General features: G+C 35.9%; 1 protein-coding gene across 9 annotated transcripts; it reads right to left on the reverse strand.

The window, feature by feature from the left end:
• Positions 1-2,870: 2,870 nt before the first annotated feature.
• LOC140762730 (low-specificity L-threonine aldolase 1) lies at positions 2,871-8,485 on the reverse strand. Of its 9 annotated transcripts, none has more exons than XM_073100650.1 (10): positions 8,327-8,485; positions 6,226-6,737; positions 5,226-5,337; positions 4,639-4,689; positions 4,381-4,452; positions 4,173-4,305; positions 4,006-4,064; positions 3,782-3,882; positions 3,260-3,326; positions 2,871-3,162 (listed from the first exon to the last, which is right to left on the reverse strand). In XM_073100650.1, exons 2-10 carry the CDS (start codon positions 6,666-6,668, stop codon positions 3,121-3,123), a joined length of 1,080 nt encoding a protein of 359 aa, XP_072956751.1. In that variant the 5' UTR covers positions 6,669-6,737; positions 8,327-8,485; the 3' UTR covers positions 2,871-3,120. The 9 variants fall into 9 exon arrangements, with proteins under 9 accessions (XP_072956751.1, XP_072956749.1, XP_072956754.1 ...); XM_073100648.1 differs by having other exon boundaries at positions 6,226-6,807; XM_073100653.1 differs by having other exon boundaries at positions 6,226-6,704; positions 8,327-8,484.
• Positions 8,486-12,954: the final 4,469 nt, after the last annotated feature.

The raw sequence follows: 12,954 nt of genomic DNA on the forward strand, positions 1-12,954 counted from the left end.
GAAATAAATAATAATTTAAAATATCTAGATAGAGTTATCCGTTCTATTATTATTATACTTAATAATAGAATATAATATATATATATATATATAAGAACCCTTAGCATGTTAATTGTCCCTAGTATATGGTTTTGATGATCTTCAGAAGTAAAAGTAAATCTTAATACTTGTTTCTTGGGCCAATAGTTAACGCCAATAATGTCACAATTAATTCTTCTTGACAGCGTACCCTAGAATTGAAGGGAATCTTGCTAGACCAGTCCTACAGTGAACTACAATAATGCAATTTGGCCTTCTTGCTGAACAAGATACAATTTACAATCACTGAAAACACTCCAAAACTTTGTCCTTAGCTGGTTGGTACTCAACTTGATTTTTGATAACTTTTTGCACTTTAATGATGTGCTAGTCATCCATTTTCCACTTAGGAGATGAAAAATAGAGATTACATGGCAAAAAGATCTTCCACCTCGCCCAAGTTCTACTTCCTGCACAATTACAAGTCTCAAATATAAGATCAACATAACTAAATGCATTCAAAGTTCTTAAAGTTATGATATATATTCTTGGCAGTGGCGGAGAGAGGATTATCATTTGGAGGGTGCCAAAATGTGTTATTTGTTTTTAATTTGTATCATATGAAATAACTATTAAATTCTAATCAATAAAATATTTTAGATCTGAAAAAAATGTATTATCGAATATTAATTACACAATTAGAAATATAAAATATGTTATCTTAAAATCATAACACAACATTAAAAAACATCAAGCAAGAAAAATGTCAAACATTAGAAACTCGATAGTTTAACACATCTTAAATTTAAGTACTAAAATGTGTAAGATTGGTGGTTCTCCTTATCCAACGAGTACGAAGGTACATATCAAATAACATTTCTTTAAACTTGTTCTCATTTAGTTTACACTAGAGATAACGCTTAAACTAACCTCTAATTAAACATATATAATGCTCACCAATAATAGTTACCTGCAATGAGTATAATATGAAAAAAGTTCGAGATCTCATTCCCATTATATATTTTAGATTTATTGGCTTGGAAAGAGATATAAAAACACACATGTGAAAGAAAGCTAGAGAAACAAAGGCCAAGGACAATTAATGGTCTTAAACCTAATAATTATATATATATATTTTGTAATGATATGTATATCTTTTAGGAGGGTCTCTCTTGGCTTTTGGACTCCTCTAATTCTTGATATAGGTCAGATAACCAGTTAGCCTAAAAGTTTAAATAGTTGAATAACTGATTAGTAATTTAAATTATATCTATTATGACAGTATGTTTGCTAACAACTTAATATATTACCTATTAATAGATTAACTAGTTACCTAATACGGTATTGGAGCCAGTTTTTTACTAGGTTTTTTTTTAAATTTTTTATTTATCTCGATATGGAGGCAGTACTGCTGCTTCAAAAAGAAGTAGCATCTATTACAGAATTCAAAGTCATCAAAGAAAAAAAAGAAATCGAGTCGCAGGATAAAAGTGTCATGGAAGTACAGGCAATGCACGAGGGTGTTGAAGTGGTGCAGGACAACCTTTTTTCAAAAAAATTGTTCCTCAGTAAAGAGGAGGAGCATATTGTCAACCCTGCCAATTTATAAAGACTGGCAGGTAGCAGACAACCACTAAGCAAAGCAGCCACAATGTCCTCGTTGAACACCTTTACCCTCAAGGAAAGCAAACGTTTGGTACCCTTCTCACGCCTCAAAGCTTTTCTACACAGACTAAATAGTTGCATGTGAAGATTATCCTAATGAAAGTTAGTGCACACAAACGAGGAAATTTAATTTCTCACCCCAACTCGGTGATGTTATTGTGTTCTCTGAGTGAGACTTGGTATCTATCTTATTTTTCTTTACAATGTTAGTTTATTGTTTTAACTAAGTGAGAAACAACTTGTATCAAAAGATCTACTGTCCCCACCCCCCTCCCCCTCTACTTCACGTTGTATTCACGAGCTTTTTCTTAAAAGACAAAACAATAGAAATGAGCTCCAGAATCCTGGACATGGGTATATATATATAGATTATGGTGTACAAACTGTGGAAGAGTACCATGGAATTGCTCATGCATGTGCCATTGTTCAGGTCTGGAGAAGGGCAAGAAGCTCGTCAGGAATATCATTTGACCTAAAAGAGAAAAATTAAGAGAAGATGCCAAGAAAAACCAAGTGGTGAAGGAAGAGACAAAGCAACAAAAGCTACAAAATACCTCACATTCCACACACTCTCAACTTCAGTAATAATGAAATACCAAACAAATCTATACTCCCATGTTGCAAACCTCCAAGTTTTCTAGTTGCAGAGAAAGCAAGACTTCTGGTTACTGATTGTTCTTTTTTTTTCTCTTCTTTTTCTTTTTTAATTCTAATTATGCGATTATTATAATATGGATGGTGGAAAAGGAGTGGTGGGCGATGATTCATAGCAATCTGGATAGATTTGGAGGGAGAGTGGAAGCAGTTGGGAAGTAGGTTAAGAATACATTTAAGCCAACTGAGAATTTATGAAAACATAGGAGCAATTTATGAATATTAAAATTATATGAAAATAACTAGGGTGTCAAATGCAAATTTCCCAAAATAATTGGAAGCTAGTATGGGAACGAAATCAATTTTACTCAATAGCTTAAACATGCAAGTAGTAGACCCTTTTGTTTTTTTTTAATCTTAAACCTTCGACTTACTAATGAACTAAATATTCTCTCTTTTCCGAGCTATCTCTTACCTACATAATTAATAATATACTTGCATAAAGCTTCCTCCACTTTAGTAACTAGATGCGACCTTCTTGTTCTTTTGCTCACCAAAGAAAATTCCAATAGAGACAGTCACTGATTCATCCGTGGAACAAATATTTGTCATCTTTAACCTCTTATATAATGTCATCCAGGAAATGCAATCTAAATAATGACAAATGATGATATGAAGGGTTTTTTTTTGGTCAATAAAGAAAATATGTCAAGCATGTGAAGTTTAAGCATTGCTCTTCAGCATGCATCACCTACAGCAACACCCATTACTGGGACAAAAGCAGTTCTTTATCGAATTCATCAGCTAAATTTCAGAGAAAAGAATAGCAATTGCTGGTTTGCATCATTTGGTGGCGCCATTAGTCAGCATTTGTTCGACGGCTTGCTGCAAAAGAAAGGAAAAGTAAAATGTTAGCGTTTTAATTGTAAGAAATGAACAAGCTGAAATGAGAAACTGATGTCTTAAGTTAAAAAAAAATTACCTTGATACATGTCAATGCATATTGGACATCGCTGTCGGATATTTGGTAATGGAGAACAAGCCTGACACTGGAAAATAAACATGATTAGTATTTCGAGTTACATGTGCTGCTGAAGTGTATATATATACCTGCTGATGCCCAACTAATATTCAATTGTAAAAAAGGTTGGTGTGTATGCATACACTGAAAGATGAATACTATATCAGAGTAATTGCTGAATGAAACTTGGTGCAATGAAGAACAAGTATAGCACATAATCAAATTGGTTTGACCTCAGAAACCAATGCATAGTCAGGTAAAGCGGAAATGGTAATTGCAATTTGAACAGAACTAAATAAAGTTTCAGATGTTAATAGATCTGCCTATAGTGAACCAAAAATCTAGCCAGAAACAGAAGAAAAAAAAATCTGTAAATCAAAATTCTGATGCTGTAGAAACAAAATGAGTATTATGAACTCATATTTCTCAATATGAAACAATTGAAGGAAACTTAGTCTTGAAGAGAAGAGCATGGAGTCATACCTTCTTGAACCTGCTGTCAGTGCAAGTATGCCATAATTCTCCAGAGCTTGGCAGAGCCTTTCTGGTGATAGGTGTGAACTCTCCATGACAGTAAAGAATACCTGTTCATAACAAAGATAAAATTCAGAGAAAATGGAACAGAGAGAAACTTAAGACGGATCTTGCACAAATCAGAAATTAAAAGGGAGAAAAGAGAAATTAAATAGCGGGCAAGTACTACTAACCATATTTGTCTCCACTGAAGATGAATCAACACTGAGATGTTTGATTTGGTTGAGCCCCTCTGACAACAAGACAAAAGAAATTCAGAATGACTGATAACTTGTGAGGACGTTCTTCCGTAATACTAATGAAACTAGCTGCAAGTTGTACAACCAAAAATAGATATGACCTGCAAAAAATTTAGCCTTTCTATGATCATCCTCAAGCTTGCTCACATTATCTCGCAGAGCAACATAGGCTGCTGCACAAAGTACTCCAATTTGCCTCATCCCACCACCTAACGTCTTCCTAAGCCTTTTAGCCTGAGAGTATATTTTTAAATATGGATCAATAAGGACTGCATTGGTGATTTATAGCTGTACCAGCAGAAACATTACCTTGGTTATAAAGATTTTTGAGCCTACAATAACAGATCCAATGGGAGCACCTAACCCTTTTGATAAGCATACCTGAAATTCCTTTGCATAAGAAAAAGGAAGTAGAACATCTTCTAGTAAAAGTGGTAAAGAGCAACTAATGAACTGTTGAATACATTCCCACGTTCAAAACTTTCAATAAGAGATACTCATTACATGCAACGAGACAAACAGAGAAAGGTATGACGAACAGAAATAACCAAACAAGTAAAATCATACCGAAACTGAGTCAGCAGCTTGCACAAGCCTATGAACAGGAACTCCCAGTGCCTGGTATATTAAATTCAAGTAGTTAGATATTGCAATTCATATGGAAGCAATTATTATGTACTTCAGAAAACTATGGCAATACTGCAGTGCCATTTTGATGCAGCAGAACAGCATTGTGAATGACTCAAGATGGCTAGATGTGTGAAACTTGTATAACTTCATCAGTATCGACGATTGACTTGCTTATCACTAAATAATATTCCACAGTGCTCTTTAAAGCTAAACAAACTCAAGGACAAATAAATATTACTTGCTACAAAGAAACCCTTCAAACAATACATCTGATACTCAAATGTTTCTTTAAGCACTTTCAGTCACTATCAGATAATTCCTTCAGATAAAATTGTCAGAGGGAAGCAAGGAAGAAAGGAGGAAAAAAGACGACGCACCGTAACATTCCAGGAGCTTCATACATTAGGACACCCTTTCTTAAAAATGAATATCATCCACACAAATATAACCATGATATTTTAAATTAATGAAAGGGTAGTAAAATTGAAAAGGAAAGTGAAACATCAAAGGACCCAAGTACTTACTACTGCAGCATTGAAGATTCGTGCTCCATCTATATGAAGTTTCAAACCATGCTGTTTAGCTACCTCACCAACCTTGTCTGTATATTCTGCAGATATGCATCTTCCACCGCAACTACAGAAATGGCAATGAAAGCCATAAAAAATTGAAAAAGATGATAATCGAGAGGTAGATTCAAATAGTTCAAGAACAAAAACTGTATAGCTACGGTTGCTGATAGAGCGAAAAACAAAAGGTTTTTTCTGATATATAATCCATCACCAAATCGGCGGGCTGGATAAGCAGAAATAATCTAAAATTTGGAGTCAAATGATCCACCGAAAGAAGCTAATGCACCTATTGAACAGTAAATATGCAGTTCACAAGTGTCACATCTGAAAGCACTAGTATTTCTTGTGAGCATTATAGCCTATCAACATGTACTAATAAGTCATTTGCATAAAATGTTAAGTTCTTAAATCTATTTGGTCATAGCCTGTACCATCTTCATACCATTTTCATTTACAATCAAATTACAACATATCCACAACTCTCACCACAAAGGAAACATGTCAAACCTAGTTAACCATCATAATATGATTTTTGAGGTGACAGGTAAAAGACATGCAGTGGTATGTTACTATTTTCAGGGTTTCAGTTAGAATGATTCAATAGAACTGCAGACTATGCCAGGTTTCTCGTTACATTTGTAGCACATGTTAGCTTACAAATACTGGAAAAGAAGAAGAATGAAAGAATGGTTCCTAAGCATAAACTGTAAGAGAAAACTTGTGAAATGCAGCAAAAATTCAAAATTACTAGGTAATGAATTAAATTTCCTACAATATGGAACGGAAGAAAATCCACTTAGCAATAAGCATAGTTTGACAGACCAGAGAGAATTTAAAGATACATACTTGCACATAGAGCAAACATACATAATATGACAAATTCTAAAGATTACCGCAAACTGATAACTAATTAATTCAACAACAAGAATGCAAAATAGAAAGAGATACTCACTTAGCATGTGTATTCTCCAAGCAAATTAATCTAGTTGTTGGATAATAGAGTTCTCCCTCAGGATGCCTAATAGCTGCAACAATCTGATCTATATCCATGGTGCCATCAGGATTGTTCTTCACGGTTTTCGGGTGCACACCACCAATTGTCGAGATGCCTCCATTTTCATAAATATGTATATGGGAATTGTCCCCAAGGATGACTTCACTGCCTCTGACCTCACAATGAACAAGCACTGATATGAGGTTGCCCATGGTGCCTGAGGGCACAAAGAGTGCCGCCTCCTTGCCCATAAGCTTTGCCATCTCAGTTAAGAATACTTGGGCAGTGGGATCCGAGCCCAAGACATCATCATCCACTTCTGCGGTCGCCATGGCAGTTCGCATTGCCTCAGTGGGCTTCGTGACTGTATCCGATCGAAGATCAATTGTCCTTGTCACCATTGTATAATTTTGCTTAAATCTACTTGTTCCTTCTTCCTGAAGTTCAACTCAGACTGCTCAATCTAGTTTCTGATGAAAATAAAAAAGGAATGTTGATTCTAGATGCTGCAGTTCTTCTTTAGAGAGTCCAACTATATCTCTGTGCAGCGGAAACATCTCATAAATTCTAAAATGATGGATTTATTACTGACATTCTATGCACACAACAATAACAATGGAGAGAAAGGAAAAAATAAGCGACCAACTGATTTGTTCTTATCCAATACTCTGAAAAATTCTAATGAAAAAGGTTACAATAAGTTGTATTTAACAAACATAAAGATTAAGATCTAGGAGAAACAGAGAAGCCAATTCAACAAGCTACCCAAACCAATCTACGAACAGCCAATTCAATATGTTCCGCAAAATTCTATATCAATAGTCCAAATAGGAGAAACCCACTAATGAAATAACTAAAGAAACACGAATATGGTCACAAAATTTCCATTACATTAAAAAAAACGAGACAGCGATACCTTCACTCTAAAACCCAGTCACCCTCTTCAACCTCTCCGCTCAAGACTACTACTAGGCGGCACCCAAATCTATTACCTAATCCTCTCAAATAGGTAAGGCACCACTTTTAAACCACAAAACCCTCGATTATGACAAGCCCAAGTCACAAAATCATACCTTTTGAATGAATCAGCGTGTAAACACGACAAGAGGTGACAGAGAAGATGCCAGAAATGCCCAGGGACGTCCCTCCACACGTCGAACAAGGAAACCAACGGCGATGCAGATTGCCGCGTTGCAAGATCCCAAACCGGTTTCCAAGCTCGTCTCCGGATTCCTCTCCTCTCTACTACTACCACTTTCCTCAGTTTTGGAGTCGATATACCTCCGGCCGAGCCACGTAATAAAAGTCGGTGCCTCTTGGTTTACGTTATAAAGCGCAAGAAATTGAAGTCCTTAAGACGTTACGTTAACGGATTCCAATGGTCTCTAAATTTAGAGAGAATTTAATTCAAGGATGGCCCCTTTTTTTTTGGCATTTCTCTTGTTTCACCATTTATATTTTCTCCGAAAACTTGATATATTTGTAACTGAAAATAAATAAATAAATATTTATGGAACAACTTTGCCTCTTTCTGTCTTCGTTTCTATTATTAAACAAGCCAACCCTTCGTAATTAGACTTAAGCAATTAGATCAATTTGTTCATAGAAGCGAACCAAATAGACGAACTCTGAGGTACTCCACATAATTCATTCCCCAAATAGGTTAAACCCATAACATTTTACTTTATATTGAAAAAAGTAAGACTTAAATCACTGCACTAATTACTAAGGATGCGTTTAGTTGCTAGAAAAAGTAGAATAACTCTCTTATTTTACAAAAAAATGTCAAAAAATTAAGCTACTTTTGATAAGCGAATCACTTCTTTAATTTATTTATTTTTTTGTAATGAAATGAAGGGCCTGAAAATGTTTGAAATGTAAATAACTTTTGCAAATCTCATGATTCATCTAATAGCAAGAAAGCAATAAACCTTTTGGTAGGATACATGATCTAACTCAAGATAAGTATTATTAAAAGTATTTTTAAAGCATAAAAAGTGGTGTTTGCAAATATAATTAAGAAAACAATTGAAAAAAAGAAGAAGTATTGCTTGCTTACTGTAGGAGGAAGAACAGTCTGGTTTGGCTACCATGATACTTTCGGTAAGACTGGTAAGAGAAAGTAATGATATGAATATATGATTAATAGAACTCCATATATAGGTCTAGTGAGAGAAAGTAAGATATTGACTAGAATTCCATAATTCCACTGATTGACCTACGCAACAATCAGATGAGCACATTCCAGATCATTTAAAGGAAAACTAATCATATGAATAATGCTGCAGGAACCATCCAGGAAGATGATATAAATTTAAACTTATTAATTTGGTGAACAAATATTGAAAGAATAACTTAATTTAGAACACACTGAAACAACAATTAAATATTGTAAACAAATACTAATTTGTTAATCTGCCAGTCAGATTAGTGGCTAATGTTTTAAGAGTTTAACTCAAATCAGGTAGGTTAGCAAATTAAATTATGATCCATCTCTCTTTACTTCTAACTTTTAACAATGAAACGTCAATGGAAATGGATAATTTTCATTGGTTAGCATGAAGAAGTACACAAGTTTTGGATGTGTTTCTGGGTTCTGCTAATGCTGAGTGAGATCATTGCTGGCAGATAGAGTTGGACTACCAATAAACGTCAGGAAGGAGTTGTAAGTGCTTAACCACCAGTGGATAAGCATGCATGCACATCACGTGGGCTGCCACCAAACGAGAAGATGGAGAGATAATACGCCACTTTCTTGGAGAAGGATATCTAACCAACTTCTCTTGTCCAATTAATTTGAAACTAAGACGCTATGTAATTCTAAATTGTATCACAAGCTAGCATATATATCAATGACACTTTTAAGTATGTCTACTTATTAGGACAAAATATAAGGTTAAATTTCGATTTTGCATGCATATCCAATATTTTATAAATATTACTAACCAATTCTGCTAGAATTGGTAAGTACCTTCTTCATGACTAAGGAGGTCATGGGTTCAACTCCAACCCTAAATAATATTATGGAGAAATTATTTGGTAGTTTAGTGATTTGGTGGCTTGGCACGATTCGATTGATTGCTCAATAGTGTGGTTAGATTGGAGGAACGGCTCGACAGCATAACAACTTGGAGCAGATCTCGGCAGTGTTTGGTTCAGAACAATTGTTCGATAATGCATATGGCTTGAAGCTTAAACTAGGCAGCTAAAAGCTCGGTGGGGCCTAAGTGCCTCTGTATTTAGGGAGATTTGGCCTTTTGTCTAACCCATATCTAATCTTTCGGTACTATTATTAGAACGATGGGAGAAGGTATTGTTTGGAAAGATAAAAAAAAATTCAAGTTTATTTGCAAGGGAATATTCTTCTTTTGATATTTGCAATTGAAATGGTAGGGTGTGAACAAAAAATCATTAAAATAGAGGGTATAAAATGTAATGTTCTCTTCTTCTGTTAGGTCGTATTTTAGCCCACAGGTTAATGGGCCTGAAAAGGCCCATCCCATCTCATACGGGGAATATTAATCTACTGATAAAAAGGGTTACAGAGCCCATTAAGGGGCATACTACAAAAATCTACGTGGCAGTCTTACATATTATCCTTAATCCAAAAGTTGGAAATCTATTGGCCAATTTTGACAGTCCACAGTGTCACTCTAAAAGAAATATCAAAATTAAAAATAAGAGTTAATTACACATAGACTCTCTAAATTATAGTACAATTTTCCATGGACTTTTTATTTATTTTTATGACATTTTGGATCATCTCAACTATCTAATTAATATCTCTCATTCATATGCCCGTGTTAATAGAAAATATCAAATGACATTAAATTTCTCAAGTCTTTCTTTTCTCTAAATATAATGATACAATAATCTCTAGAGGGTCTAAAATTGACCAACTTTGTGATGAAGCACTGATTTAACCAGAGGAGCTTAACTAGATAATGCTAGAGAAATCTTTCTTCTTGGCGTGGTGATCATGCATCCCCAGATGAGTTTTCCATAAACGTTTGGGGTAAGATGAAGAGGATGAGCTCAATCAACTTTAACTAGAGACAGTGTAATAGGCAGATTTAGTTGAGAACTCGCTTGAAGTGGTTGTCGTTTAAAGAAGGTGATAATTGTGATTACCAATACAAATGTTCAGGATTAATTTGGATGGAACTCCTTAAGCACGAGCTCCTGGTACCAGTCAGCACCATTAAGAAGATCATTGTAGAGATACCCCAAGGACTGAGATAGTGGAGAGATTAGAGTGGGGGCAGCTAGGGGTCTTGGAGGGAATAGAGATCGAGGAGCCCTGCAGTATTCATTTTGCATTCTTTCGCAATAGATCCCTCAGGTTAAGAATAGAAGTCCAAATCTAAGTAGAACAATGCTTGAGCTTGGCTTCCCAAGAGGAAGAGCGAGGGAAGTATTTGGCCATAAGCAGGAGAGGCCAGGTGATGGTTGGGTTAGAGAGAAGCCTCTATGCTAGTTTGAGGACTATACTTTTGTTGACCAAGATCATGCTGGCGAGTATCAAGAACGCCACTCACCTTAAGTCGATCGACACAAGAGATTCCATCGCCTGAGGTAAATAACCTCACCAAAAGTCCCTAATAACGGAGTTAAGCTTGTTTAATAAGGAATTTGGAACATAGTAGCAACCATGAAGAAGACAAGAATAGGGCTAAGCAAAGATTTGAGTAACATAAGATGCGCAGCGTGCAAAAGAAAACGAGGGATTTTTTTAAAAAGAATATCTAACTTGTTCACATTCTAAATCAATTTTTTGTATACAAATTATCAATACAAAGATCTAATTATTCTAGAAGCAAAGCTCCTAAGACGCAAACCATTGGTCGTGTTAGTCCACCACTCTTTTTTTGAAGGGTTCACAATGCAATTGCAATCACCAATGCAGCAAAGAGAAGTGGCTACATAGTAGTTGCTCCTAGTTGTCTTCATGGTATAAGGTCTTCATAGACCCTGGCTCTGAAGACCCAATTAGACTCCGGAGATAGGTCGCTCATGAGGGCAAAACTGAAGAAGCTATGATTAGTTTCTAAAGCCTCCACGCAGGCATTATCACTCAAAAGCCATATCCTGCCAGAGAGACCAACAGAGCTAACCACCTAATGACTCTTGAGAAGGAGAGATGCTATAATTGCCTTGGCCTTTTTCTTACTGTATTTTGTTTCAAAAAGGAAAGCTACAGAGGAACGGGTGCTGTGGAGGAGATTTGTGAGATTGTGAGTTATAGAGGAGTCTCCACAACCAAGATAATTCCAAGCAAAAACTATCACATAATATTTTCTAAATGCAAAAGTCTAACAAATAATTAACGATATTTCTGAGATTTTATATAGGTAAGCGAGTCAGCAGTCGACATACTAAATAAACGAGGGAATCTATATTAAAATAATAATAATTCAAGGAGCTTAAGTGTACCAAACCCAAAAATTAAAACAACAACAAGCGTTAGTCTACTCCAAAGCAAAAGGTTAATGATTCTATGTCATCCACCCAAAGTTGTAAAGTTGGAACTTTTGAGAATCCTAATGTCTCCAAAGTTAACGGAAAGAATTAAAATGCTCTTCATCTATTTCCAGTTTAGGATGTTACTTTTGCAAACTCCTACGAGCCTTGATTACAATAAAATTTGGCATCAATTTCTACTAGCAAAAATACAGACAATGGTGGAATAAAGTTCTTGCGACGATTGCAATATTAATTATATGAGTATATTCAAATATTAACGCTCTTTACTTACGATAAAAAAAATTCCAAGAGAAAGAAGAAGCAATCCATGCAGTCACCCATCCCAGACTATATACAACAAGAGAAGGAAAAAAAAAAAATCAAAGCAAGAAAATGATTACAATTCGAAAACCCCATGAACCCAATAACACTTATAATTACAATATATGTACAATAACTAAACTCCACGAGCAAGCATCTCCTGGTACTCTCCAAAAGACCTCTGCCTTTGGAGCCTCATCTCCTCCCTAAACTTCCTTATAAACATCTCTGCCCTCAAATCCACCTCCCCCATCTCCACCACTGCACTCAAAGAAGGCCCGAAAGATGAACAAGAAGAGGACGAAGAAGAACCATCTTCAAACTGCGGATGAAGCCTATCAATATTTCTTGCACCCTTCTCTAATATTTTCCATCCTTTATCCTCGCAAGGCGACTCCTGCCGCTCGACCTGGGCCGGCTCGGGCTCGTTGTAGAGCTCGTCGACGTACACGGGAGCGAAGCTTCGGTGGCGGTGCAACGCGCGAGTTCTGCGGCGTTTTCGACGTCGGAGTATGGTGTGGAGTTTGAGCTTGAGACTTTTCCACACTCTTTTAGTGGGGAGGGGTTGGTTGCCGAAGCCCAAACAAGACATGAAATGGTGAAGAGAGAGGAGGGACTAAGTGTAAGTTTACGCTAAGGTTTAATTTCTTGGAAGAGTTGGCTGAGGTGAAGTGGGAGAGAGGGGTGATGGGGTTCTTATATTTTGGCAGTGGAAAGGTTGGTGTAGTTTGAAGGCAAGGGATATATAATTTTAATAAGGGATGTTTCTTTTCTCTTTCGGCATATACATCCGGGTAAGACTCACGCTATGTGTTTGACTGTTGGGTGGCATAATAGAAGCCTATATATTAGTCTAATTCAATTAATTAAGGAAGTCCACCATTAATTTCCCTTTTTATTCGC

Source organism: Typha angustifolia, chromosome 7, assembly GCF_048772165.1.
Source record: "Typha angustifolia cultivar Huaian chromosome 7, ASM4877216v1, whole genome shotgun sequence".
Classification (NCBI taxonomy): domain Eukaryota; kingdom Viridiplantae; phylum Streptophyta; class Magnoliopsida; order Poales; family Typhaceae; genus Typha; species Typha angustifolia.

What these genes read in the sequence shown, in the direction of transcription:
- LOC140762730 (XM_073100650.1), bottom strand. Translation starts at nt 6,668, where the DNA reads ATGGTGACAAGGACAATTGATCTTCGATCGGATACAGTCACGAAGCCC. An exon ending in AAGCTGCTGACTCAGTTTCG is followed by an intron (nt 4,453 to 4,638) that starts GTATGATTTTAC and finishes AAGGAATTTCAG; the next exon opens with GTATGCTTATCAAAAGGGTT. An exon ending in CTGACAGCAGGTTCAAGAAG is followed by an intron (nt 3,327 to 3,781) that starts GTATGACTCCAT and finishes TTTATTTTCCAG; the next exon opens with TGTCAGGCTTGTTCTCCATT.